Here is a 23,317-nt window from a genome sequence, read left to right as displayed (position 1 = left end):
GCGGCGGTGGTTAATTGTCGTGGCTGGCGGCACTCTGAGAGCACATGCAGTTTATCTGATTGGAGATCAGTCGATTAGGGGTTTGATTCGGGATAAATTGGTAGATCATTGCAGTTTGGTAAACAAGCGCTCGGAGATTCATGCTTACTACAGCCCTTTAACACTGCACAGTTGATAACATATCTCATCATCTGGCTGGCCTGTGTGTGTTTGTGCATGTATGTGTGTGTGTGTGTGTGTGTGTGTGTGTGTCTGTCTGTGTGTGTGTGTGTGTGTGTGTATGCAATGTACACACACACACACACACGCGTGTGCATATGCGTCGTTCTGTGAGTGTGTGGGCATGTCCATTGTGTGCTTCAATGCATGCGTCTGTGCGTCGATACCTGCATTTGTGATGCATAGTGCGTGCGGCATTACAATCCCAATCTGCCCGGTTACCTGTTGCCACTTCATGTCTAGCTGCTTTGAATGCATAAAGCAGCGCGCCCTGAACACTGATAAACCTATGTACAACACAGTTAGGCGCAGGGCGGATGCCACAGCTCATTAGATTCATAGGAGGTGCCGCAGTGTATCGGACCCCCCACTGGCACAGACAGCCCATGGCCCATATTGAAGTGGTAATGTGCTTCACGGATGGTTGCCACAAACACACTGATACGCGTGGGTGTGTGCAGAAAACCCAGCCCAAGGTGGAGGAGGAGGAGGAAGAGGTGGTGGACACACAGCCAGACCCTCTCCATCAACTCATCCTGCACTTCAGCCACAACGCCCTGACAGAGTGCAGGTAGGCTCTCTCTGTCTCTGTATCTCTCTCTCTCTCTCTGTCGCTCTCTCTCTCTCTCTCTCTGTCTCTGTCTCTGTATCTCTCTCTCTCTGTCGCTCTCTCTCTCTCTCTCTGTCTCTCTCTCTGTCGCTCTCTCTCTCTCGCTCTCTCTCTCTTTTAACTCCCTCTTTCAGCCTCCCTCTATCCATCGCTTCGCTCAGAAACACACAGACACACCTGGCTACCATGACAACAACACTCCATCACGCTGGATGTTTGTGGTCTTCCACTAGATCATTTCCATTTGTGGTAACATGGGATTGCAGTTACTACTTTGTCACTTTTAAACAGGTGAAAGTATTTTTTTAATTGGATGAATTTATTGGATCACTTCCCAGTTCGTTGGAGGAGGACCCACTCTACATTGCCTATGCAGACATGATGGCCAAGGTAAGGTGCAGTGACTACTGCGTTGGTGTTCCTGTACTGTTCCTCACATCCCTCTTCATACCGCGTCTGACCCATTAAACGTTTCTTCCAGAGCTGCGCCGAAGACGAAGAGGAGCACTACGAGGAGGAGAGGGAGAAAACCTTTGAGGTACTCCAGTGCCTGCCCCCCAGGTTCCAGCCTCCTCCCCCACCTTGTGGATGGGCTCTGAGCGGGCATTAAGCCCGACCGTCGTCCTGACCTTTGACCTGATTCAGCGGGCCTGCGCGTTGTTTTCTATCCCAGGAAAAGGAGATGGAGAAACAGAAGACCCTCTACCAGCAGGCCCGGCTGCACGACCGCGGCGCTGCAGAGATGGTGCTCCAGATGATCAGCGCCAGCAAAGGTCAGGCGCCTTACCGTCCCCCGCCCTGTAGACCAGTGGTTCTCAAACGGTTTCTACCAGTGTACCCACCCTTAAGATATATTCACATGCGTGTACACCCCTTCACCTGCACAAAACATTTTTGTTGGAAAAAATAATTAAATGAACATAAATGATGTATGTGCGATTTATTTGGTTTTATTTCTATTTTCAACCACTTCAATTTTCTACCGTCTACGTTTCAGAATTGAAACTTGAAAAAGTTTCTTAGTACCCCCTGCAGTATTCCAAAGTACCCTAGGGGTACGCGTACCCCTATTTGAGAACCACTGCTGCAGATGTTTGCATGCCCCGGGGCGTGGGGGTGGGGCTGGTGGTCTAACCGCGTTGTGTGATCTGGGGGTCCTCAGGTCGGCTCGGTCCCATGGTGACCTTTACGCTCAAACTCGGCATCTCCATTCTCAACGGGGGGAACATAGTCGTGCAGCAGGTATGTTGCAATGATCCACCGGGGACGAGGGTGTGGTCGCTCGCCGTGATGGCTATGCACTGTTAACTGTTGACGGTGCGTTTTTAAACCAATGCAGAAAATGCTGGACTACCTGAAAGAGAAAAGGGACGTTGGGTTCTTCAAGAGTTTGTCGGGACTCATGATGTCGTGCAGGTAAAAGTCCTGCTGAGGACCTTCTGAAACATTCATTCATGTGAGATGTCGGGATGGATCAGCGAAACATGGATCAATGTGTTGGTTGTGTTTCTGCACAGTGTCCTGGACCTGAATGCTTTTGAGAGGCAAAACAAAGCAGAAGGTCTGGGCATGGTTACTGAGGAGGGATCAAGTAAGTGAGGAGACCGAAATAACATCAAGAGAACCGCATCACTGACACAGCTTTTAATGTTGTTGTTTTTCTACCAAATTAACATGATTTTTTATATTAGAATGGAAGGTTGCCCCGTCACGTACCGTATGAAGAGACATAACGAACACAGACAGGAAACACACAGACATTTATAGCCTGCAACTGTGAACAAAAATCAAATTTATGTTTGGACAGCATATGGACCGGCTAATATAACACTTCACCCTAATGTTTAATAATTATGAACAAACCATTTTAATTCAGAATGAATTCCTGATGCATAAAGAGACATCAGTGCCACACTAAGCTCTTTCAGTCCTTGATATGAAACAGATGTGGAATCTCTTATATGAAGAATACATATTTTACATGTTTATTTGGAGCTGGCTGGTAGATTGGCCCCTTAAGAGACCGAAAAACACATGGCTCTGCATTAGCGTCACAATATCTCTACTTTCCCTTTTTATTCATCAATTTATTTATTGAATTTCTTCTGGACAAGCTCATCTCCGCGTGGCACATGGCCCTGTGTCTGTCACGTGATACGTCATTTCACATCCGTGTACGTTTATCATACAGGAAAACCTGTGCTACTGTATGTCCTGTCTAGTCACTGTCTGTCCCCCTGTCCCCCTCAAAATATCAACATGAAAATGTGAACCTCCAGCCCGTCCTCCCACTCTCATTGAAGTGGTGAAAATGTGGTTAAGAGTGCGTTACAAGAACTCTGGCACATAGCGTCTATAGCAGACAGTCTATATCCTCTGATGGGCTGCATACAGTATAAAGATGGTTTTTACTCATGCATATTCCAACTCATTTCCACTTCATCAGCCCAGGCATAAGTGATGGTAACTGTTAGGCTGTACCATTAAATGGTACCCTGAAACACTAGCATCGCGCCACAGAGTGAACCTGTTCAGTACTTGTTTCTGTTAAGGAACGGTGGTGGCATGCAAATGTGACCCAACGTGATGTGGATAATGTAGAGTTAATGCTATTGATCTATACCTTTCTCTCCTGTTACTAATTCCTCAGATTGAAACCCAATGTCTTCTCCTTTGCTTATGTCTGCTTTTTTGTATGTTTGTTTGTATGTATGTTTGTTTGTGTTCTTCTGGTCATGTTTTTAACTCATCGGTCGCAGTCAACGTGAGTGAGCGGGGTAAATACATGGTTTAGATTTTACTTGTTTCCTTTAAATAAAAAAAAACACCAACCCGGTGGCTATTTGCACAGCAGCCTCCTGCCCCCTAGATTCCTCCTCCTCCTCCGCCATCTCCTCCTCCTCCTCCTCCTCCTCCTCGCTTTCCTCCCCCCAACTCCTCCCTCATTATGAATGCCCATAACTCCACTCGTGCTCTGAACTGAAAAAGCACATGCATGCACCTACGTCACCCGGCATTTGAATCAGTAGTATCATCAATCAGCTATCCACCGCCCCCCCGCTCCCCCTAAACACACCTATACGGTCTCTACTCCTGCAATAGAAGTACCTGCTTGTGTTCTTTGTAGAAACCCCTCCTGTACAGCATATGTCTCTTTATGTGTTGAGTATACTAACACATACACTTTTTAAAGGAACAAACAGTCCCCAAAGCTTTGTGTGTCAGACATGCCAAAGCTTTGCTCGTGTGAATCAGCAACACAGCCTTTTATTGTAACTTGAATCTGCCATTTATATCGATTTACATTCATATAATTAGTTATAAAGTGACTTTTGAAGGTGTCCTTAGGGACACAACATACGTGTGTACATGCGGAGGTCTTAAGTCTTGCATCTTACGGATGTTACCTGTCTTGAGAAACATGCATCTTAATGGAGGGAATGGAGTGGATCGCTGAGCCAGTGTTGCACATGAGGTTGATGTGAAGAACGTTGGGCCGGACATCAATCCCTTCTCCCTCGCCCCAGGTTCCAAGGTGTTGCAGAATGATGAGTTCACCAAGGACCTCTTTAGGTTCCTGCAGCTCCTGTGTGAGGGCCACAACAACGGTAGGTGCTTCCTCTGAGTCTGTGGATTACATGTGGGCATGGGCAACTACATCCGGGCAGGTCAGGCAGAGGAGATTCCACCTGTATGCTATCCTACACGGGCTCCATACCGATACCAACATCCGTTTCTTATTTTGTTTTAGATTTCCAGAACTTTCTGAGAACTCAGACGGGGAACACCACCACTGTCAATATTATCATCAGCACCGTTGACTACCTGCTCAGGCTCCAGGTAAAGGAAAGCGCTGTGTTGACTGAAGATGCTTCAGCGCGTTTCGCAGCATGACTGAGGAAAAACCAATCCGTCGAGTTTACTGTTCGTGTTTTATTTTTCGGGACGTTTTAGGAATCCATCAGTGACTTCTACTGGTACTACTCCGGGAAAGATGTGATGGATGAGGCCGGTCAGAGGAACTTCTCCAAAGCTTTGGCGGTTGCAAAGCAGATTTTTAACTCTCTGACTGAATACATCCAGGTAACAGCTTGTTGTGTATTCTTGCATATTTATATGCAGCATGTGGCATGGGGCTCAGGAGGTAGAGTGGGTTAGCTGATAACCAGAAGGTTGCTACTTCAATGGTGTCCCTGAGCACGAAACCTCACCCTGACTGCTCCCAATGAGCTGGCGGTCGCCTTGCAGGGTTGACACCACTGTTGGTGTGTGAATGTGTGAGTGAATGTTGCGCTGTGAGTGGCCACTGGTAAGAAAAGCGCTGCATAAATGCAGTCCATTTACGATTTACTTTGACTGTGGATCCGGGGAGCCAGCACCTTCAACACTGCTGTCATTTGAATGAGTCGCTCACACTTGTAAGTCACCAGTTGCATTTAACAATTAACTCGTTTTGTTCCAGGGTCCGTGCATCGGGAATCAACAGAGCCTGGCTCACAGCAGATTATGGGACGCGGTCGTCGGTTTCCTACATGTCTTTGCAAACATGCAGATGAAGTTATCGCAGGTAAACTGTGCTTTTTTGGATAACAGCCTATAAAGGAAGAGGCAGGCTCAGACTCATGCATACAAGACTGCAGCCACTAGAGGTCAATGAACTGCTACAAAATATGCCCAGTCTCCATGGTTGAACTATATAATCTATGCGCCTGGAGTTGATTTAGAGGACTTATTTTTTTTATTCGTGGCCATGAAATAATAACTGATGATGATAATGATGATGTAATTTCCATACCCAGCACAGGGTGATATACCTGCTATTGGCAAAAAATCAGTGAGAAGTGCTCATTTCTCCATCCTCTGCACTCTTTCTCTGCACCAGTAATACCCCACTATAGTCCTTGCAAACTTTTTATTTATTACCGGCAAAAAAAAAAGTGGGTAATCTCACGCTGGGCATGAGAGTGACATCAATTTCTAATTTATCTAAAATTATCTTAAACAAATTTGAAAAGAGGAATGCTCTCCCCTCTGGGGCTCTGTGGCGATCATCACTCTTCCATCCATTACCTTTCCCCATCTGCCTCTCAATGAGGCTGGGAGGTGAGGGTGCAGAAAACATCAACCGCCTTACCTGATTATGGTGCCATTCCGAAAGGTCAGGGATGATAATGTAAAGTAATAGACACCGCAGGTGGGGAGAGGTTTCAGATGGTCTCCATCAAAGGGCCACCCCATGAGATGTATAGCCTGCTGAAAGAAAGACTCTGAGGATATCCTTCATGAGTACGTCTGGCCCTCGCCATCTGCACCTTGACAGTAAAACACCATTAGCCAGCAGCTGATGGATGATTGGGGGTTAGAGAGCCCTTTGGTTTCTCACTGAATCCCAGCAGGGGGGCCCTGTTCTCAGACAGCAGCCTTGAGCCCTTTCCAAATGCAGCGTATTTAAGCCACCCCCCAGGGAGTGTCGAGGTCTGAGGAGGAGAGGGTGATAACTTAACTTGTCCGAGCGAATATAAAGAGAGAGAAAGGCTTAACGTTTCTCTTTGTGTTTCTCAGGACTCCAGTCAGATTGAGTTGCTGAAGGAGCTGCTGGACCTCCAGAAGGACATGATAGTGATGATGCTCTCTCTCCTGGAAGGTTCGCTTCCTGCTGACTCTCTCACATTAATAGTCAACACACACACACCGCTACGGCTCATTATGTTTATCTCGTTTGCGTGACTTTTTTCTTTTTAATGAATCAAATATTGACATATGCAGTCAGGAAGATTGAGCTCCTGCTACATTTGCACGGGCAGAGGTTACCTTGCTGCCGGTGTGTACACAACGTGATAATCCGTTCACCACCTCCCCCCCCAGGTAACGTGGTCAACGGCACCATCGGCAAGCAGATGGTAGACACTCTGGTGGAGTCGTCCAGCAACGTGGAGATGATCCTCAAGTTCTTTGACATGTTCCTCAAGCTGAAGGACCTGACCACGTCGGACAGCTTCAAGGAGTACGACCCCGACAGCAAAGGGGTCATCTCCAAGAAGGACTTCCAGAAGTCCATGGAGAACCAGAAGCAGTACTCCCAGTCGGAGATCGAGTTCCTGCTCTCCTGCGCCGAGGCCGACGAGAACGACATGTTCAACTACGAGGAGTTTGTGCAGCGGTTCCATGAGCCCGCCAAGGACATCGGCTTCAACGTGGCCGTGCTGCTCACCAACCTCTCAGAGCACATGCCCAACGACGGCCGCCTGTCGGCCTTCCGGGACCTGGCCGAGAGCGTGCTCAGCTACTTCGAGCCCTACCTGGGGCGCATCGAGATCATGGGCGGCGCCAAGCGCATCGAGCGTGTGTACTTCGAGATCAGCGAGTCCAGCCGCACGCAGTGGGAGAAGCCGCAGGTGAAGGAGTCCAAGCGGCAGTTCATCTTCGACGTGGTCAACGAGGGCGGCGAGAGCGAGAAGATGGAGCTCTTTGTCAACTTCTGCGAGGACACCATCTTCGAGATGCAGCTGGCGTCGCAGATCTCGGAGCCGGACCCCGTGGAGCGGCCAGAGGAGGACGAGGAAGACCACCAGAGTGTGGCAGAAGAGCAGGACGAGGAGGAAGAGGAGGAGCACACGCTGCTGGAGTCGTCGTCGGCCTTCACCCTGGCCTGCGTCTCGGTCAGCAAGAGCCTGGGCCGCCTGCGCCGGATGCTGACCGCACGGAGCCTGCGCCAGCGCTACCGGCGCTTCAGGAGGATGAGCGTGAGGGAGATGGTGCGCGGCTTCTTCTCCTTCTTCTGGATGATCATCACCGGCCTCTTCCACTTCCTCTACGGCCTGGTGTGGGGCTTCTTCCACATCCTGTGGACCACCATGTTCGGCGGCGGGCTGGTGGAGGGCGCCAAGAACATCAAGGTGACGGACATCCTAGGGAACATGCCGGACCCCACGCAGTTCGGGATCCACGGCGACGCTCTAGAGACGGAGAAGATGGAGGCCTGCGAGGCTTCACAGCTGGCCGAGCTGGGCCAGCTGTCGCAGGGCGAGGAGGCGGAGGCCGACCTGATCGCTGAGCTTCTGTACATCCAGCCCAAGAAGGAGGGCAAGCACGGCTCAGAGCCGGGCCTGGGCGACGTGTCTGAGGTGGTGGTCGGCGACGCCCCCTCCATCGCCAGCGCCGTCAAGCAGAAGAAAGCACAGGTCGGTATTTGCGTCTGTATGTAGGGGAATGGACTTCATAGAGTCTGTGGTTGCCTCTAGAAACCAGGAACATGAGCAGATATGGGGCTCATATAACAGCACTCGTATAACAGTCGTCCAACCTTTATGATGCAAACACTTGTTCCACGTTGAGTGTCTTCCAGGTTTTAATTAAATACAGTGTTTCACGACAAGCTGATGAACGGCGCAATATCGTTTGCTTTTAAGGAAGCGGCGAAGAAGAGAGTGACCAACGGCGACTACAAAGGGGACTCTGAGAACTCGGAGTGAGTGCACTTAACAGGACCTTCCTTAATGGGATTACACACATTGATTTGATTTCTCGTATGAACAGTCATCCTGGCCTCGCGGCTACATAACAGGATTTAGTAAATACTTTGAGTGGGGGGAGTGATTTTCAAGGCTTTATACAATTATAAGGCCTAAAAGGCTTTCTTCGGGTGCTAGTCTCATTGTAGATTGGTGGAGACTATTATTTAGTCATTAAGTTCAACAGTAAATTAGCTTATTGATAATTCCATAGTAAATTAGTAAATGGGTACTGTATAACTGCTAATCTGGCTCTGTGCTAACAAAAACACTACGTGGGTTTGTCTCTCCAGCTGGGAGACCGGAGAGAAGAAGGACCAGGACAAGTCCAAGGAGGACACCCCCCAGGGATCGTCCCCGGAGGAGAAGAGATTCCACAAGAAAAGACCTGGTCTGAAGAGAGAACCACCAGAGGCCTTCACCGCTAGCTTCCTCGCGGGGCTGGAAATCTACCAGACCAAGATGCTGGTCAGACACCCAGGAATCCTGGCCTTGTTTCAATTAGAGCAGTATACAAAAATATTATGGATTGATGAATTGATCTTTGCATCAATGGCACTTCTGTGTTTGTTCTTTCCACACAATGTTCACAGAACTACCTTGCTAGAAACTTCTACAACCTCCGGTTCCTGGCGCTTTTCGTGGCCTTCGCCATCAATTTCATTCTACTCTTCTACAAAGTAAGCTCCTCGACTTTTCTTATTCCATCCCATTTTGAGCATACAACTTGAAAGTCCCACTTTAAGTGAATGGTGCAGCTCAATAACTCCCTGTGTGTGTGGTGAAGGTGCCCTTAGTGGTATTTAGGTATGAATAGTGCAGCTCACTCTCTCCCTCTGTGTGTGTCACCGGTCCCAAGTGGCCAGGACGGTGATAACAAGTAGATGATGAGACCGGATTTCTCAAAAGCAGGTATATATTTTTACAAGGACTGAAGCAGCACAGCTTTTGTTTCGTCTTCCGAAATCAGTCTCTTTATTTCATAATTATCACGAGTAACACATGAATAAATAAAATAATAAATAAATATAAACTCTTCCCTCGTTAAAGTGCCTGTTAAATTGTCTATTATTCCTTTGTAAGTTCTCTTTGCAAATAAAACATAAAAAGTGCAATAAAAAGTGAGGCTCACATGTACCGTTTCTCTCCACTCTTAGTTCCCCTTAAAATCAATATCCACATTAAAGTTAAAGTTCCTGTTTCAGCTTATTCGCTGGTTGTTTTGAGCTATCTCACAGTGCAATTAAATACTGTTCTGTTCCTATAATAGAAATAACATACTTTGGCTTTAAACCACAATAAACCATAATAAGACAATAAACAGCACCTAGAGAATTTACCTTAATCCACTGCCTGAACTACAATGGATGATTTGTCTGCCTAACAGACCGACTAAGCATTTTATATAAAACATCATATCTACACTTTTCTTATTCTCTAAAATATCCTATCGTAACGTCATCTACCTCTTAATCACATAAAATATATTGTTAAACATGTACGTCAGGTGTTCAGGGCCAAAGTGAACTTAAGCATACTCTACAAGGCAGTGGCCGCTGGTGGAATTAATTTTAGGTGGGGCTGAACGTTTGCATTCCAAACCCCTGTAGGGGGGTCTGGGGGCAACCTCCCCCAGAAGATTTCTTTGTGATTTTCACAAACAAATGAAGCATTCTGGTGCATTCTGACAAAATAAAAAAACAGAACATTTACTTACAAAGACGAAAGGGGGCCAGGGAACTAAGATTGAAGTTAATTTATTTGCCTTGTAGAATTCAGCAACATTAAGAGTGCAAATACATGAACAAAAACGGTGAATTACACGTGTGTGTGTGTGTGTGTGTGTGTGTGTGTGTGTGTGTGTGTGTGTGTGTGTGTGTGTGTGTGTGTGTGTGTGTGTGTGTGTGTGTGTGTGTGTGTGTGTGTGTGTGTGTTGGTAACTTCACCCATAAATATATCTACAGTCTGCATTAGTATGCATTTAGACAAATACAATGAAATATGAATTCCACAAAATTCATGGAAATGTGCAAGCTTTTGTGTGTGGTTGTTCAAGACACACTTAAGGCATGATACAAACAGGTTTGCAAAGGACTACATACAGTACAATATGCACACTGAAGGCCTGATGCCACCATAGGTTTGCAGAGGACTATATACAGTATGTACACTTGAAAGGGGTGGGGGGAGGTTGTGAGGGTCTGCAACCAGTGTCCACGTCACTGGAAGGGGGGGGGTTGTGAGGGTCTGCAACCAGTGTTCATGTCACGGGAAGGGGGGGGGGGTGAAAGAGACTTGTAAGAGAACACTTGGAAAACTCTTACTTGTATAGGAACTTTGCTCGTCTGTCTTTCTGAGTGGCAAATTTTTCAATAACCCTTTTATTGAAATCTGGAATGTCCCGAGTGAGTTTTTTCTCTATAGATAGCATAGCCAGAGCATTGAAGCGATCTTGTGCCATAGTGTTCTTAAGGAAAGTCTTTATCCTCTTTAAGGTGGAGAAGCATCTCTCTGATTCTGCTGTTGACATTGGTGTGGTGATGAGGATCTTGAGAAGACTAACAGTTTCGCTGAATGTGTCTTGCAGGTTATTTCCCATTAGAACCTGAAATAGAGCCAGTGCTCCACTGCAGCCCTTGAAGTCCTCATGCTCGTAGATCAGGGACAGTTCTGTTTTAAGTCTGGTTTTGTCCAACATGGGATAGGCATCCACCGTGGTTTCCAGTGCTGAATCTGGGAACTTTCTGCTGTGTTGTGGGAACAAGTCACCTTGCAACAGAGTAGCACTGATGAGATGCTTTGTGAAAGAAAACCTCTCCTTGGCATGGCATATAATGGTGTCACAGATCTATGAAATAACAGAAAACGTGTCCCAGTTCAACAATACAATAAAATCAGCATATTCCTACCAGTTAATTTTTTTTATGAGCAAGTAAAGCTAACAGTAATAATTAAAAAGCAAAAATGTGGGAAAAAAAGACAATGACTGCATTCTCCAGTAGATATACAGTATACATAGTATGTCTAGTAATGACAACTCGGAATACAAAAATGTGCAAACAAACACAAATACATATAGGCTAGTGGAATACAGAAATAGAAGTTGCTTACCTCTAATGCCAGGTGCTGCTGTGTTTCTTCTCCCATTGCCCTCCGTTTCGTCGGGGGTGGTCCCTGTATAGGTCCCTCATAGTACTCTTCCTTAACCTGATAAGGAACAGTGTCCCTGATCCAAAACAAGTTTCACAAGTCACTGTCCACCCTGAAATTACTCGAGAAACTACCATCTAGAAACCAACTTGCTGATAAAATAAATCCCGAACTTTATTAAAGTATGTGCTGTTTTTGTGTTGGGCCTAGTGAATGTCATCTAGATTCATCATAAATAAATTCACTAGTCTAACATGGTGAAATTGTGATATCTATGAGTGGTTCTATTTTGCTCAGCCATGTGGATTCATGTTTTTACTGTGAAGGCTACATGTAAGCATGTTTTAAGGAAATATGTAAAATCATAGCTTACCTGATGGCTTGTATGCTTTGAGTGAACTTCTGGGTGATCCCGGCGATGAAGACAGTGTCTATGTTCCTCTTCTGCAGCTGGTTAAACAGCTTGTCTACATGTGGCATGATTTTGTGAAATAATGCCAGGAAAAAACAGAAAGCCTCGTCTTCCAACATTCTCAATAAACCCCCGGCCTCTCTCTTCGATATGGCATCAAAGTCTCCTCTGTCTCGAATGGTTTGGAAGCACTCAACCAGTTCATCTTTGTGGTCGTAAACTGTGTTAACAGCACGACCGTGGAAGTTCCATCGCGTTGGTGAAGCACCTGGGAGTCGACCCACCACTTCATCCAGCACTGCCGTTCGTTTTAATGACTTGTGGAAAAAAGAAGAAAACCCCCCAATGTCTGAAAAAAACTGGCCGACCTTCGCAATATGGGATGTTGCCTGCTGCATGATGAGGTTCAACTGATGCGCATAAGAGTGAACGTAGTAGGCACTCCCGTAGACATCTTGAACTTCACGTTGCACTCCACCTGTAGCACCCCTCATCACTGCGGCACCATCATAGGCCTGGGCAATTAGTTTTCTCTCTTGTCCTGCGGGAAGGATGGTGCTCAGCCTTTCCAAAAGCGCAGCGGCAATCGTCTCGGCAGTCGAATTTGGAAGCGCAATGAACTCAAAGAAGCGTTCTTTGATGTTATTCTTGCCATCTATGTACCTTATCACAAACACAAGCTGGCAATGAGTGCAGACATCGGTTGTCTCGTCTGCCTGAATGGCAATGTAGTCTGCTTGTTTCACCTCTTCCAAAACGCAGTCTCTGAGAACTGACAACATGCAGTCCAACAGTTCATTTTGCACGGTCTTCGAAGTGCCTTTAAAAACGGTGGCGTTTTCCAGGTGCACCTCCAACTCATGGTCAATGGAGGCCATGAGATCAATTAGACCTCGGAAAATGCCTGGATTTTCTGATGCGTCACTCTGATCGTGACCACGCAGAGCAAGTTCAAAGGCACCACAAAATTTCACAGCATCGATGATCTTTGACAAAATGTGACGATTCCTGTCCACCTCCTCATTGTGCCTTCTTACCGCAATGCGGTGTCCCTCATCTAGCTGTGCGGCTATGCTAATTCGGCCTAGCATGGCTAGCTTCACACAGGTGTTCATATGCACTCTTGCTCGCTCGTGTTTTTTTATCCGTTCTGACAGATGTTTCAGGTCTGTCACCCCTGTCTGTGTCCACGAACTATCACACGTAGTTGTTTTAAAAAGTATACAAGGAAAGCAAAAAATTGCATTGGCATACCCACAGCTAGTTAGCCAAGCCTTTCGATCGAACCAACCTCTGGAAAAACTTCTCTTGTAGGCTCTATCCTTTTCTCTTGCTTGTTGGGTTATGTTCACTTCTGGCTTGTCTGGTCCGAGTTCTTTTACTTGCAGTTTTTCTGCAAATGTTCTTCCTTCGAAGGGATTCATAAGCAAAGACTTAACTGAATTTGGGGCTAGCTGAACTCCCAGGGAGACAGTGGTAGCAGTACTCGAAGTCGCCATGTTGCTCATCTCTGAGGTAAATGTGCAGTAACATGCAGTGGACGATGTTATAAAGATATTCTAAAGTAAATGCATTATTCGAATGCAATTAACATAGATTTCTCAAAATGAGAAAGATTATAAAAATATATATACATAAAAAAAGAAAGATAACAGGGAGGCAGGTCGGCGGGAGGACGGCGCCCCAGCGCCTTCTATAGGCGAGCCGCCACTGCTACAATGTGTGTGTTTCCACAATAATATACTATGCGAACGGGACAACTGCCATTTAACACTAATGCAGTTTGGCGCGGAACAAACAAAGGAGTTTTCAAAAGTTAATAACTCGACATTACGGACTTCAAACTCAACATAAAGTTAATCGACCTTGTTGTAAAATATTCCGATTCATGAAAATAGTTATTTACGTGATTTTCAGTGTACAAACCTGAAAAGCGGGTATATATTTTTTACAAGGACTACAGCAGCACAGCTTTTGTTTTGTCTTCCGAAATCCGTCTGGCAAGGAAGCGGAAATGCCCTCCAACCATAGGAGTCCGGGCTGCAGCGCAAACACTTTGGTTCCACCCTTCCGTTTCCAAGTAAACCGTAATAATACTTGATAAATAAATACTCAATGTAAATAAAACAAATGTAAATTAATGACCATCGGTTACACATATAAATTCTCAAAATAATAATACATATTAAAATAGTGGTTTGGTTTTGAGTGTAACACGTGTGGTGAAAGTGACCCTGGTGGTGTTTTAATAATAATAATAATAATACATTTTATTTGAGGGCGCCTTTCATGGCACTCAAGGACACCTTTCAGGGCAATGTTTAAAAATAAATAAAATCAACAATCATAAAAAACACAAGAACAAGATACATTGAAACATTTGACACAATTTACACAAGTGGGGTGAAATGGGTTAAATGGTTAAGTGTGAACCGTGCAGCTCACTCTCTCCCTGTATGTCTATTTGTGGTGAAGGTTTTGACATGCAACTTTAACGTCCCAGCCTCTCCCATGTGTAACTCTGAAACATTATTTTGCTTGTAAACTTTGATATCTTTTGACTTAAAATAAGTAAAACCCTCTTCTCGGTTGTCAGGTGACCGGTGACGACGCGGACGAGCCGGACCCATGGAACGGCGGCGGCAAAGTGGCGGAGGAGGAGGAGGACGAGGGCGTGGTGGAGTACTTTGTGCTGCAGGAGAGCACGGGCTACATGGCGCCCACCCTGCGCTTCCTGGCCATCCTGCACACCGTCATCTCCTTCCTCTGCGTGGTGGGCTACTACTACCTGAAGGTACGGGCGTCCGGGACCCCCGCACGGCTGTCCTGGGGAAACACACACACATACATACATGCATACAAACATTCATACATGTGTGTGGTGAAGGTGCCCTCAGGAGTGTCCCGCAGCGGACGCTGCAGCTCACGTCCCCTCTGTGTGTGTGTGTGTGTGTGTGTGTGTGTGTGGTTAAGGTGCCCTTAGTGGTGTTTAAGCGAGAGAAGGAGATTGCCAGGAAGCTGGAGTTTGACGGGCTGTACATCACGGAGCAGCCGTCAGACGACGACATCAAGGGCCAGTGGGACCGCCTGGTGATCAACACGCCGTGAGTCCCAGGGCCCTTCCCCAGCCGCCGCTGCACTCTGCTTTAAAATAAGAATGCATGCAATCACTTTTCCAAGTACTCTACGCTTTACAGAGTGAGTACAAAGAAAATGATTTAATAAGAAAGTATATTACAGTAGTCAAAAGGGAAGGAGATTATTATTGAAAGCAATCTTAAAACATGGGTTTTGAGGGCCTCTTAAGATGAAGGGAGTGTGTTGGTGCTTTAGGAGGATAAGTGTGTTCATAGGTTTGTGTTCATTTGGCAATCCATGTTTATTTTTTTGTTGGATTGATATTGCATTGTTTTGTAAGAAAATGGGTTACGATTTGTTCTGTTCCCAATGGATTTGTAAGTCTGATGAACAAATATGCTTTGTGCTTCGTCTTTCCACAGCTCTTTCCCCTACAACTACTGGGACAAATTTGTCAAACGCAAAGTGAGTGTTTTGCTTTTGCCGTTGTTGTGTTGTGTATTTTCTGAGGTCATATTGTCATCTGTTGAAAAAGAAATAAAATAAATTGTGTACAAAAGGGAAAAGTGCATCGGCTCATGAGATCACCACGAGCGTCTAGACGCACGCGCCGTGCACACAGTTCAGGCGGTCGCCGTGGGTTACGGCCCTAACGTGTCCCCGTCGCCCCCCCCTCCAGGTGATCAAGAAGTACGGCGACCTGTACGGGGCGGAGCGCATCGCCGAGCTGCTGGGGCTGGACAAGAGCGCCCTGGACTTCAACCCCACCGAGGAGACGGTGGCCAGGGAGGCATCACTGGCATCCTGGTGAGGGGGGGGGGGGGGGGATGTTGTCAGCAGGGGGTTGGGGCGGGGGGGAGAGGGGGAGGGAGAGAGGAAGGGGAGAGAGGGGGAGAGGGCAGATGTTGTTAGCCCGGAGTCCGTTGTATTCAAACCCCCGTCTGTCTTTTTGAACAGGCTGAGCTCCATCGACACAAAGTACCACATCTGGAAGATGGGGGTGGTGTTCACAGACAACGTGAGTGGGAATATTGTTGTTTTGATAAGTTGTTGTTTATTATTGACCCGTTCCGACAGGTTGATTAAACCATAATTGAGGAAATAACTGCACACAACTGATTGGACGATGAATGAAGTTGATTCTATTTAGATTTGTTCTATCATTGAAAGGTGTTATGTCCCCCCTCAGTCCTTTCTGTATCTGGTGTGGTACACCACCATGTCCATCCTGGGACACTACAACAACTTTTTCTTCGCTGCTCACTTGTTGGACATCGCCATGGGCTTCAAAACGCTCCGCACCATCCTGTCCTCCGTCACCCATAACGGCAAGCAGGTGAGGGGAGCCGTGTTGGCCGCCAGGGGGCACTGCAGAGTTAAAGTCTTCTCGTTGACTCTGCCCCCTCGACAGCGCCTATCATTCCTCACAAAACACTCAGCACAGCAGTTTACGTTTAAATGTTATATGTTTTTTGCTAATACACAATTAAGTCACCAACAAGCAACAGCCACAAATCAAATCTGTATTACATCCCATATTTCATCGGATGATGTTTTTCTTAGTTCAGTATGCATTATTTATTTCTAATCTGATTTGAGAGGAGTCTGGCTCTTGTAATTAATACCCGGATAACAAATTACATCCTTCAACCAAATATGCCCACTCAATCAAAAAAGAGGAAGTGGAGACCTAATTAATAGCAGGAGATATGGAGAGAGAGATATGGATAGAAAGAAGATAGAAAGAAGACTAGGGATAAAAATCTCTCAAAAAGTGGAGCTATAACTAAATACATTAACACAGACTTTAGGGGAGTTGGTAAAACCCACTGATTTGGTGCTTGTGTGTGTGTGTGTGTGTGTGTGTGTGTGTGTGTGTGTGTGTGTGTGTGTGTGTGTGTGTGTGTGTGTGTGTGTGTGTGTGTGTGTGTGTGTGTGTGTGTGTGTGTGTGTGTGTGGGTGCTCGCGTGCATCTGTGTGTGCGTGTGTGTGTCCATGTGTGTGTGTGTGTGCGTGCACGTGCCTGCCTGCCAGCTGGTGCTGACGGTGGGCCTGCTGGCGGTGGTGGTGTACCTGTACACCGTGGTGGCCTTCAACTTCTTCAGGAAGTTCTACAACAAGGGCGAGGACGACGAGGAGCCCGACATGAAGTGTGACGACATGATGACGGTGAGGAGCGACACGGCGCAATGCCGCCTCACGTTCACCCATTCACGCTCACATCGGAGTCAACCACGCGCGGCGACGGCCAGCTCGTCTGGAGCAGTTAGCGTGAGGCGTCTCGCTCTTGGCTCACCGCTACATCGGCGGTTCTTGTTTTCGTGGTTTTGTTTTTTGGCTTGGTTCCCCAGTCAGCCGACGCTGGAGGCTCAGACACTGAGGACTCTATGAGAAGCGGCAGGCTTCTGTTTTGTGTGTCTGATGTCCTTCTGATCCAGGATGTCAGGTGTTGACGGCGTGTTGTGAGAGCAGACGCCCAGACGCTACTGGGCATTACTCCCAAATGTGTTGTTATCTAGAGTCTATAAGATCTCCACATATACAGATATATGTAAATATATAGATAGATGGATGGATAGATGGATAGATGGATGGATAGATAGATAGATAGATAGATAGATAGATAGATAGATAGATAGATAGATAGATATGTGTGTGTGTGTATATATATATATATATATATATATATATGTGTGTATCATCTATATATGTATATAGATACACAACAGAGTATGGAGGCTGTCTATCTTTCAGTGCCTTACAATATTGTTTGGTGCTTTTCTATACCTCAGCGTTTCGGTATCTTTTTAAAGGGGACATATTATACCACCAGGTGTGAGTGTGATTAGCCTTACAAGCCGTTTAAAAAATCGGCCCATATGACATCACTAGTGGGCGTGTCCACCTAGATCTATGCTGGATGAATCAGTCTACCAGCCTAACCAGTGGACTGAAGTAAACGTTGCTCATCTATCCAGCCGATTATCGAAACGGCTTGTAAGGCTAATCACACTCACACCTGGTGGTATAATCTGTCCCCTTTAAGGTTTCTGAAGGGTTTAACTGATGCTATTCTTTCCCGCTCTAACAAAACCACGTGTCTCTCTCTCTCTCTGTCCGTGGAAACTGAAACAAACCCTGTCTCCCCCCCCCCCCCTGTCCTCCAGTGCTATCTGTTCCACATGTACGTGGGGGTCCGGGCGGGGGGCGGCATCGGCGACGAGATAGAGGACCCGGCGGGGGACCCCTACGAGCTCTACAGAATCCTCTTCGACATCACCTTCTTCTTCTTCGTCATCGTCATCCTCCTGGCCATCATCCAGGGTAAGGGGGCAATGGTGTGTGTGTGTGTGTGTGTGTGTGTGTGTGTGTGTTTGTGTGTGGGGGGGGGGAGGCATTGTGTGTGTGCGTATTTGTGTGTCATTGTAAAAACATTGTCTTGAGATTTGTCGATTTTATATCTGACACTTTTATGTCCCATCGCACTCTATGACCGGGGTGGCTGCCTTTTAGAAAATACATGAATAATGTATTCATTTTCTTTCAACAGCCATCGTATTGAAACAAGAGACAAAGTCTGCCGACACCCAAAACAAGCATGCATCAAAACTTTTAATACCGATAACAGTGAATCGTTTCAATCTATGACGGTAGTGAAAACTCTCTGGCCACAACCTGAGGATGAGACAGGATTTAGTATGTGCATGTGTGCACATCAATATGTTGTGACACACACGCACGCACGCAAACACACACCCACACATACACACACACACGCGCGCGCGCGCACACACACACAGCATGAAGTTAATGTTCAGGTTCCAAGGTTGTCCTTCTGCCTGGGACTATGTGTAATAATAATAATAATAATAATATATCAGAAAGATATTAGTTACATAGAGGCCCCCAGTAGGTCAAATTTATCACACTATTATTTAAAGTTTGGCACAACAAGCAAACACAACGATCTGGCGATCACCGGCGAGGTCTGCAGCCCTCAGGAGTTGAGGCGCGAGCGACCGCACTCTTCATGCGGTGATGACATGTGGGGATGATGCGTGATGATGTCGCGCGGTGATGACACGTGTGACTGTGTTGTGTTCCCGGCCGCAGGTCTGATCATCGATGCGTTCGGGGAGCTGCGAGACCAACAGGAGCAGGTGAAAGAGGACATGGAGGTGAGACGAGACAAACGCTAGTGTGAGGTCATCGCGTGTCGCCGCCGCTGCTGCACACACACACACACACACACACACACACACACACACACACACACACACACACACACACACACACACACACACACACACACACACACACACACACACACACACACACACACACACACACACACACACACACACACACACACACACACACACACCACACACACACCCCACACACACACACCACACACATGTAAACGCTGTCTCCTCTCGGCTCCGCAGACCAAGTGCTTCATCTGCGGCATCGGCAACGACTACTTCGACACGACACCTCACGGGTTCGAGACCCACACCTTACAAGAACACAACCTGGCCAACTACCTGTGAGTGGTCCCCCCAGCTCCCCCACCCCGCGCTATCAGGGCGTCCATCACGCCACGGGTTATTGTTCTCCTCTCCTCCTCATGGGCTCCGTTCTCCAACCGCAGCGTCTTGTTAACGGCGTGTGTGTGTCGCGGTAGCATGAGTGACAGGGTTACTAAGGACCCTCTCCTCCCCCTCCAACAGACAACTCCGTCTTTCCCTTCCACTTCCTCATCTCATCGTCCCTCTCGCCCAACCCCTCCCTCCCTCCCTCCCTCCCTCCCTCCCTCTCACCCTCAACCCCCTGCTACTCCCTTCCTTCCTCCCTCCTTCCTTCCCTCCCTCCCCCCCCCCATTTCTCCTTCCCTTCCTTTCTCCCTCCCCCCTTTCCTCCCCCCCTCAACTCCCTGTTCCTCCCTCCCTCCCCTGTTTCTCCCCCTCTCCCTATCTCCTTCCCCCCCATGTTTCTCCCTCCCCCCTCAACCCCCTGTTTCTTCCCATCATGTCATTGTCTGGAGAAAATCACTCTTCTGTTGTCTTCCGTCGGTGGATCGAGAAGAGGGGGGGGGGGGGTAGGTTGTAAGACTGGGGCCTCATTGTCTCCTTCCATTACTTTTTAATGCCCCTCCTTTATTGGCGACTGAGGTGTTTGGGGTATTGCGCCTTCAGGCAGTATTAGTTTGGAGTTGCCGCTCTTGGAGGGCCTGCCATTGGCCCCCCGCTGGCTTATGGAGAACCACAGGTTCAGATAGAATCCTGTTCCTCATGATTGGTGAAAGCCGTTCAACACCAGGATGTCTCGGTTACAATTAGCTGAGGTTCAGGCCCGGGTTGGACAGACTTCTCCAACCACCCAAGGCCAAAGTGTCGTCATATTGTGGCCAAACGTACCTCTTCTCTTCTAGCGCTGCTGATTTACTGTGCGTCATTGGCTATATCCTAAACCAATCTATGTGCCTATGTATCTATTTAACTATCTATCACAGGTCCGGGGTCAGTAAGGACATGAGTAAGACAGAAAGCAGGACAGACGGAGGCATGTCATACGACAATGTCTTGCTGTGTGTGTGGTTGCTTTTATCTTACCTGCTTTTGTTCAATCAGGTTTTTCTTGATGTACCTTATCAACAAGGATGAGACGGAACACACAGGACAGGTAAAACACCGCCCAAGGAATATCTCACCCCTTACTGAGAATCACCACATTGCGTTTGTGTTGGGTACACGCTAACGGCTATATGTGTGTTTTTGTACATGTGTGTGTGCGTGTTTATACGTGTGGGTTTAAACGTCAGGAGTCCTACGTGTGGAAGATGTATCAGGAGCGATGTTGGGACTTCTTCCCAGCTGGAGACTGCTTCCGCAAGCAGTACGAAGACCAGCTCGGATAGGGAGAGGGGACCACAGGGACGCCGGGGCTGCTGGGATATGTAGTCCCGACGGACACAGTGTCGCTGGTCCGCCACACAACACGGCGGCGACCCCCCACCGCGGACGCTGCTACTCAAAGGCTACGGATCGGTTTGAGGAGATACACCGCAAGATGGACGCCTCAGAGTTAGTTTCCGTCAATATCAAACGTACCTCGGCTATCTTGGGGTGCGGTGCCAATCTCTGAACGGGGGAACGAAACCACTGACCTTCCTGGACTTTTCTTTTGGAATTCCTTGGTTTTGACAACGTGTTGCCTTTTACTCCACATGATCCCAAACCATTGCACAATTTTTTTTGTTGGTCTTTTTGAGAAACACTGGGTTGTGTGGGGTTATGGGACAATGTGTGAGTCATAATATGCACAAAGAACCCACTTTTGTTATTTAGAGAATGTTTAAAACAGAGACTTAATGCCAAAAGAGTCACGGAGGGCGTGGTCGACTTGTGGAGCACTTGATTCGACGTGTGAGAACTCTATGTTGTGAACACCCCGTATTGAGACGATTGAGTATTATGATGAACTGACAAAAAACTGATGTTTTGTTTATTTTATAGGATGTTACATGCCTAAAATTATTCATGAAGTGCCTTACAATACTGTATCTACATTACAATAAAGCTATGCAAAACCTCAGTTTTTTTCCTTTATTGTATGTAACTACAGTTGATCTCTTGAAGCAGCACCAATTGGCTGCCCAGGTCTTATATGTGGCTGATGTTCATTTGAAAAGGAGAAAGAACAGAATCTGTTATTATGTATGTATGAATCTATTTATTTATTTTAATTATATTTATTTGCAGACTGCAGCATCTGAACTGCAAATCTTCGGTAAAAAAAAAGATAAATATATATCACACAACAGGACTGACTGAAAATCTTGAAACAATAACTAAAAATGAAGTTGCTATTGTATGGCCATTTGTATGTAGTAGCTTTGCTGAACAGTGCATTTCTTTTGATGGAAAATAAAAAAAAAAGGAATCAAAGTGGGTCTGTGTATTTGCATCATTTGCCATGGGATTGGCGTACTTCTCTCTTGCACATCATAACCCATTTCTGGTATAAAAATAATTTCCCCAACTGTTGGTCGTTTGCATCCTGAGCTAAACATTAGTTGAATTAAACATGTAACTAGGTGTATTCTAAATAGAATTAGTGCTAAATGTCAGCCTTTCCGTTAAGACTGACTGTGTCCACTTAAACAATTTTACCTGCTTTTGTAATTTCCCTTTGCTATTGTTCTTCCCGATACAATTTCTTATGACACTGGACTCCATTTTATCTTCATTTAGCCAAATTTCGTAGACTCCAAAGCTTCTCATCAACAAGTACGACCCGGCCACTTCAGCAGCCTTACAGCCACGTCCCTCAAACACTGAACACAACAACACAGACCAACACCACTACAACCTGACGTCTAGCACAGCGTCACCGGGACAGGCTGAACCTAGATGGCCCCCGCCCCAGGGCTGGGGCGACAGGCTGCCACTGCAGGGTCTCAGCCAGCCTCCTCCTGGGAGTTTGAGTCCTGGTTCCCCCCTTCCCCACGTGCTGCCACCTGTCAGCCGGCATCAGCCCACCACACCTCAGGCATCACACAGAGCCCCCGCCTGCCGCTGGGATCGGCTCTGGAGCTCACACCTGAGCCCCAAAACCCCCATCCCCGGCAGCCCCGCCGCGAATAGCTCTCTTCCAAAGTTGCCATTTTGCGGTGCGGTGAGTTTGTTTATCGTGTTTTCACTTTATTTTCTTAGTTTGGCCAATTAAAGGTAGTTCATTTTGATTACTTCTGTTCTGTTACCACGGCAGACACAATTCCACTCCTCGATGTTGTAGTTGTGCTGCCAATTAAAAGTTTTGGGGTTTTAATCAGGTTAAATGGTTCCTAGAATATTGAGCTATTTGGTTAGTTGAGGAACGGTATTGACATTCTAGGCTAACTTGTTCTAATGAAAGCTGCAGTACTTCTCAAACAGGAAAGGCATTGGTACTTTGCATAAGGATACATTAAGGAACCATTATTAACATCAGTCAGTGCAGTAATTACCATTATTATATTTATAATTTGCATAGGGGTTAGGGTTAGTGGGTTAGGGTTAATGCTAACCACAACCATAATTTGCTTTATAAAAAACATCCATGTCTCCTCCTAGGATCCATAGACATCCAGAGATACTCTGCACAGGGCTTGTACATCAGAATGCATAATGGGATTTTTTGTTGCCGATATTCTCATTATTATAACATTTTGAGAGAACTCTAGAGAGCTGTAGTCACGTAAATAACAATAAGAAGCATTAACATTCCTATGCCTCTGCACTCCCGAAATGGAGGTTGTTGGATGTTGAATTTACACAGTGAATCTGTATTCCA

General features: G+C 46.7%; 2 protein-coding genes across 4 annotated transcripts in view; one reads left to right on the top strand and one right to left on the bottom strand.

The window, feature by feature from the left end:
* Positions 1 to 21,933, top strand: part of LOC132457847 (ryanodine receptor 3-like) — an 81,740-nt gene extending 59,807 nt beyond the window's left edge. The window contains exons 57-85 of one of the 3 annotated variants that reach the window (XM_060052205.1): positions 681 to 790; positions 1,168 to 1,219; positions 1,311 to 1,367; positions 1,503 to 1,602; positions 1,992 to 2,071; positions 2,169 to 2,245; positions 2,347 to 2,420; positions 3,589 to 3,606; positions 4,357 to 4,437; positions 4,581 to 4,669; positions 4,784 to 4,912; positions 5,292 to 5,396; positions 6,392 to 6,473; positions 6,695 to 8,010; positions 8,239 to 8,297; positions 8,634 to 8,808; positions 8,934 to 9,020; positions 14,499 to 14,696; positions 14,876 to 15,006; positions 15,403 to 15,445; positions 15,660 to 15,787; positions 15,938 to 15,998; positions 16,170 to 16,316; positions 17,015 to 17,149; positions 18,148 to 18,304; positions 19,094 to 19,158; positions 19,429 to 19,529; positions 20,614 to 20,665; positions 20,805 to 21,933. In XM_060052205.1, the coding sequence (XP_059908188.1) occupies positions 681 to 790; positions 1,168 to 1,219; positions 1,311 to 1,367; positions 1,503 to 1,602; positions 1,992 to 2,071; positions 2,169 to 2,245; positions 2,347 to 2,420; positions 3,589 to 3,606; positions 4,357 to 4,437; positions 4,581 to 4,669; positions 4,784 to 4,912; positions 5,292 to 5,396; positions 6,392 to 6,473; positions 6,695 to 8,010; positions 8,239 to 8,297; positions 8,634 to 8,808; positions 8,934 to 9,020; positions 14,499 to 14,696; positions 14,876 to 15,006; positions 15,403 to 15,445; positions 15,660 to 15,787; positions 15,938 to 15,998; positions 16,170 to 16,316; positions 17,015 to 17,149; positions 18,148 to 18,304; positions 19,094 to 19,158; positions 19,429 to 19,529; positions 20,614 to 20,665; positions 20,805 to 20,900 (4,005 nt within the window). In that variant the 3' untranslated portion in view covers positions 20,901 to 21,933. Of the gene's footprint in view, positions 1 to 680; positions 791 to 1,167; positions 1,220 to 1,310; positions 1,368 to 1,502; positions 1,603 to 1,991; positions 2,072 to 2,168; positions 2,246 to 2,346; positions 2,421 to 3,588; positions 3,607 to 4,356; positions 4,438 to 4,580; positions 4,670 to 4,783; positions 4,913 to 5,291; positions 5,397 to 6,391; positions 6,474 to 6,694; positions 8,011 to 8,238; positions 8,298 to 8,633; positions 8,809 to 8,933; positions 9,021 to 14,498; positions 14,697 to 14,875; positions 15,007 to 15,402; positions 15,450 to 15,659; positions 15,788 to 15,937; positions 15,999 to 16,169; positions 16,317 to 17,014; positions 17,150 to 18,147; positions 18,305 to 19,093; positions 19,159 to 19,428; positions 19,530 to 20,613; positions 20,666 to 20,804 lie in introns of those variants that run through there. The other 2 variants (XR_009525779.1, XM_060052207.1) reach the window with 2 other exon arrangements.
* On the bottom strand, positions 9,509 to 13,916 carry LOC132457848 (zinc finger MYM-type protein 1-like). Its single transcript, XM_060052208.1, has 4 exons — positions 11,864 to 13,916; positions 11,452 to 11,566; positions 10,636 to 11,188; positions 9,509 to 10,587 (listed from the first exon to the last, which is right to left on the bottom strand). The coding sequence occupies exons 1-3, from the start codon at positions 13,408 to 13,410 to the stop codon at positions 10,661 to 10,663; spliced, it is 2,190 nt and encodes a 729-aa protein (XP_059908191.1). The 5' UTR covers positions 13,411 to 13,916; the 3' UTR covers positions 9,509 to 10,587; positions 10,636 to 10,660.
* Positions 21,934 to 23,317: the final 1,384 nt, after the last annotated feature.

This window comes from Gadus macrocephalus, chromosome 5, assembly GCF_031168955.1.
Source record: "Gadus macrocephalus chromosome 5, ASM3116895v1".
Taxonomy (NCBI): Eukaryota; Metazoa; Chordata; class Actinopteri; order Gadiformes; family Gadidae; genus Gadus; species Gadus macrocephalus.
This window is presented reverse-complemented; position numbering and strand designations above follow the sequence as displayed.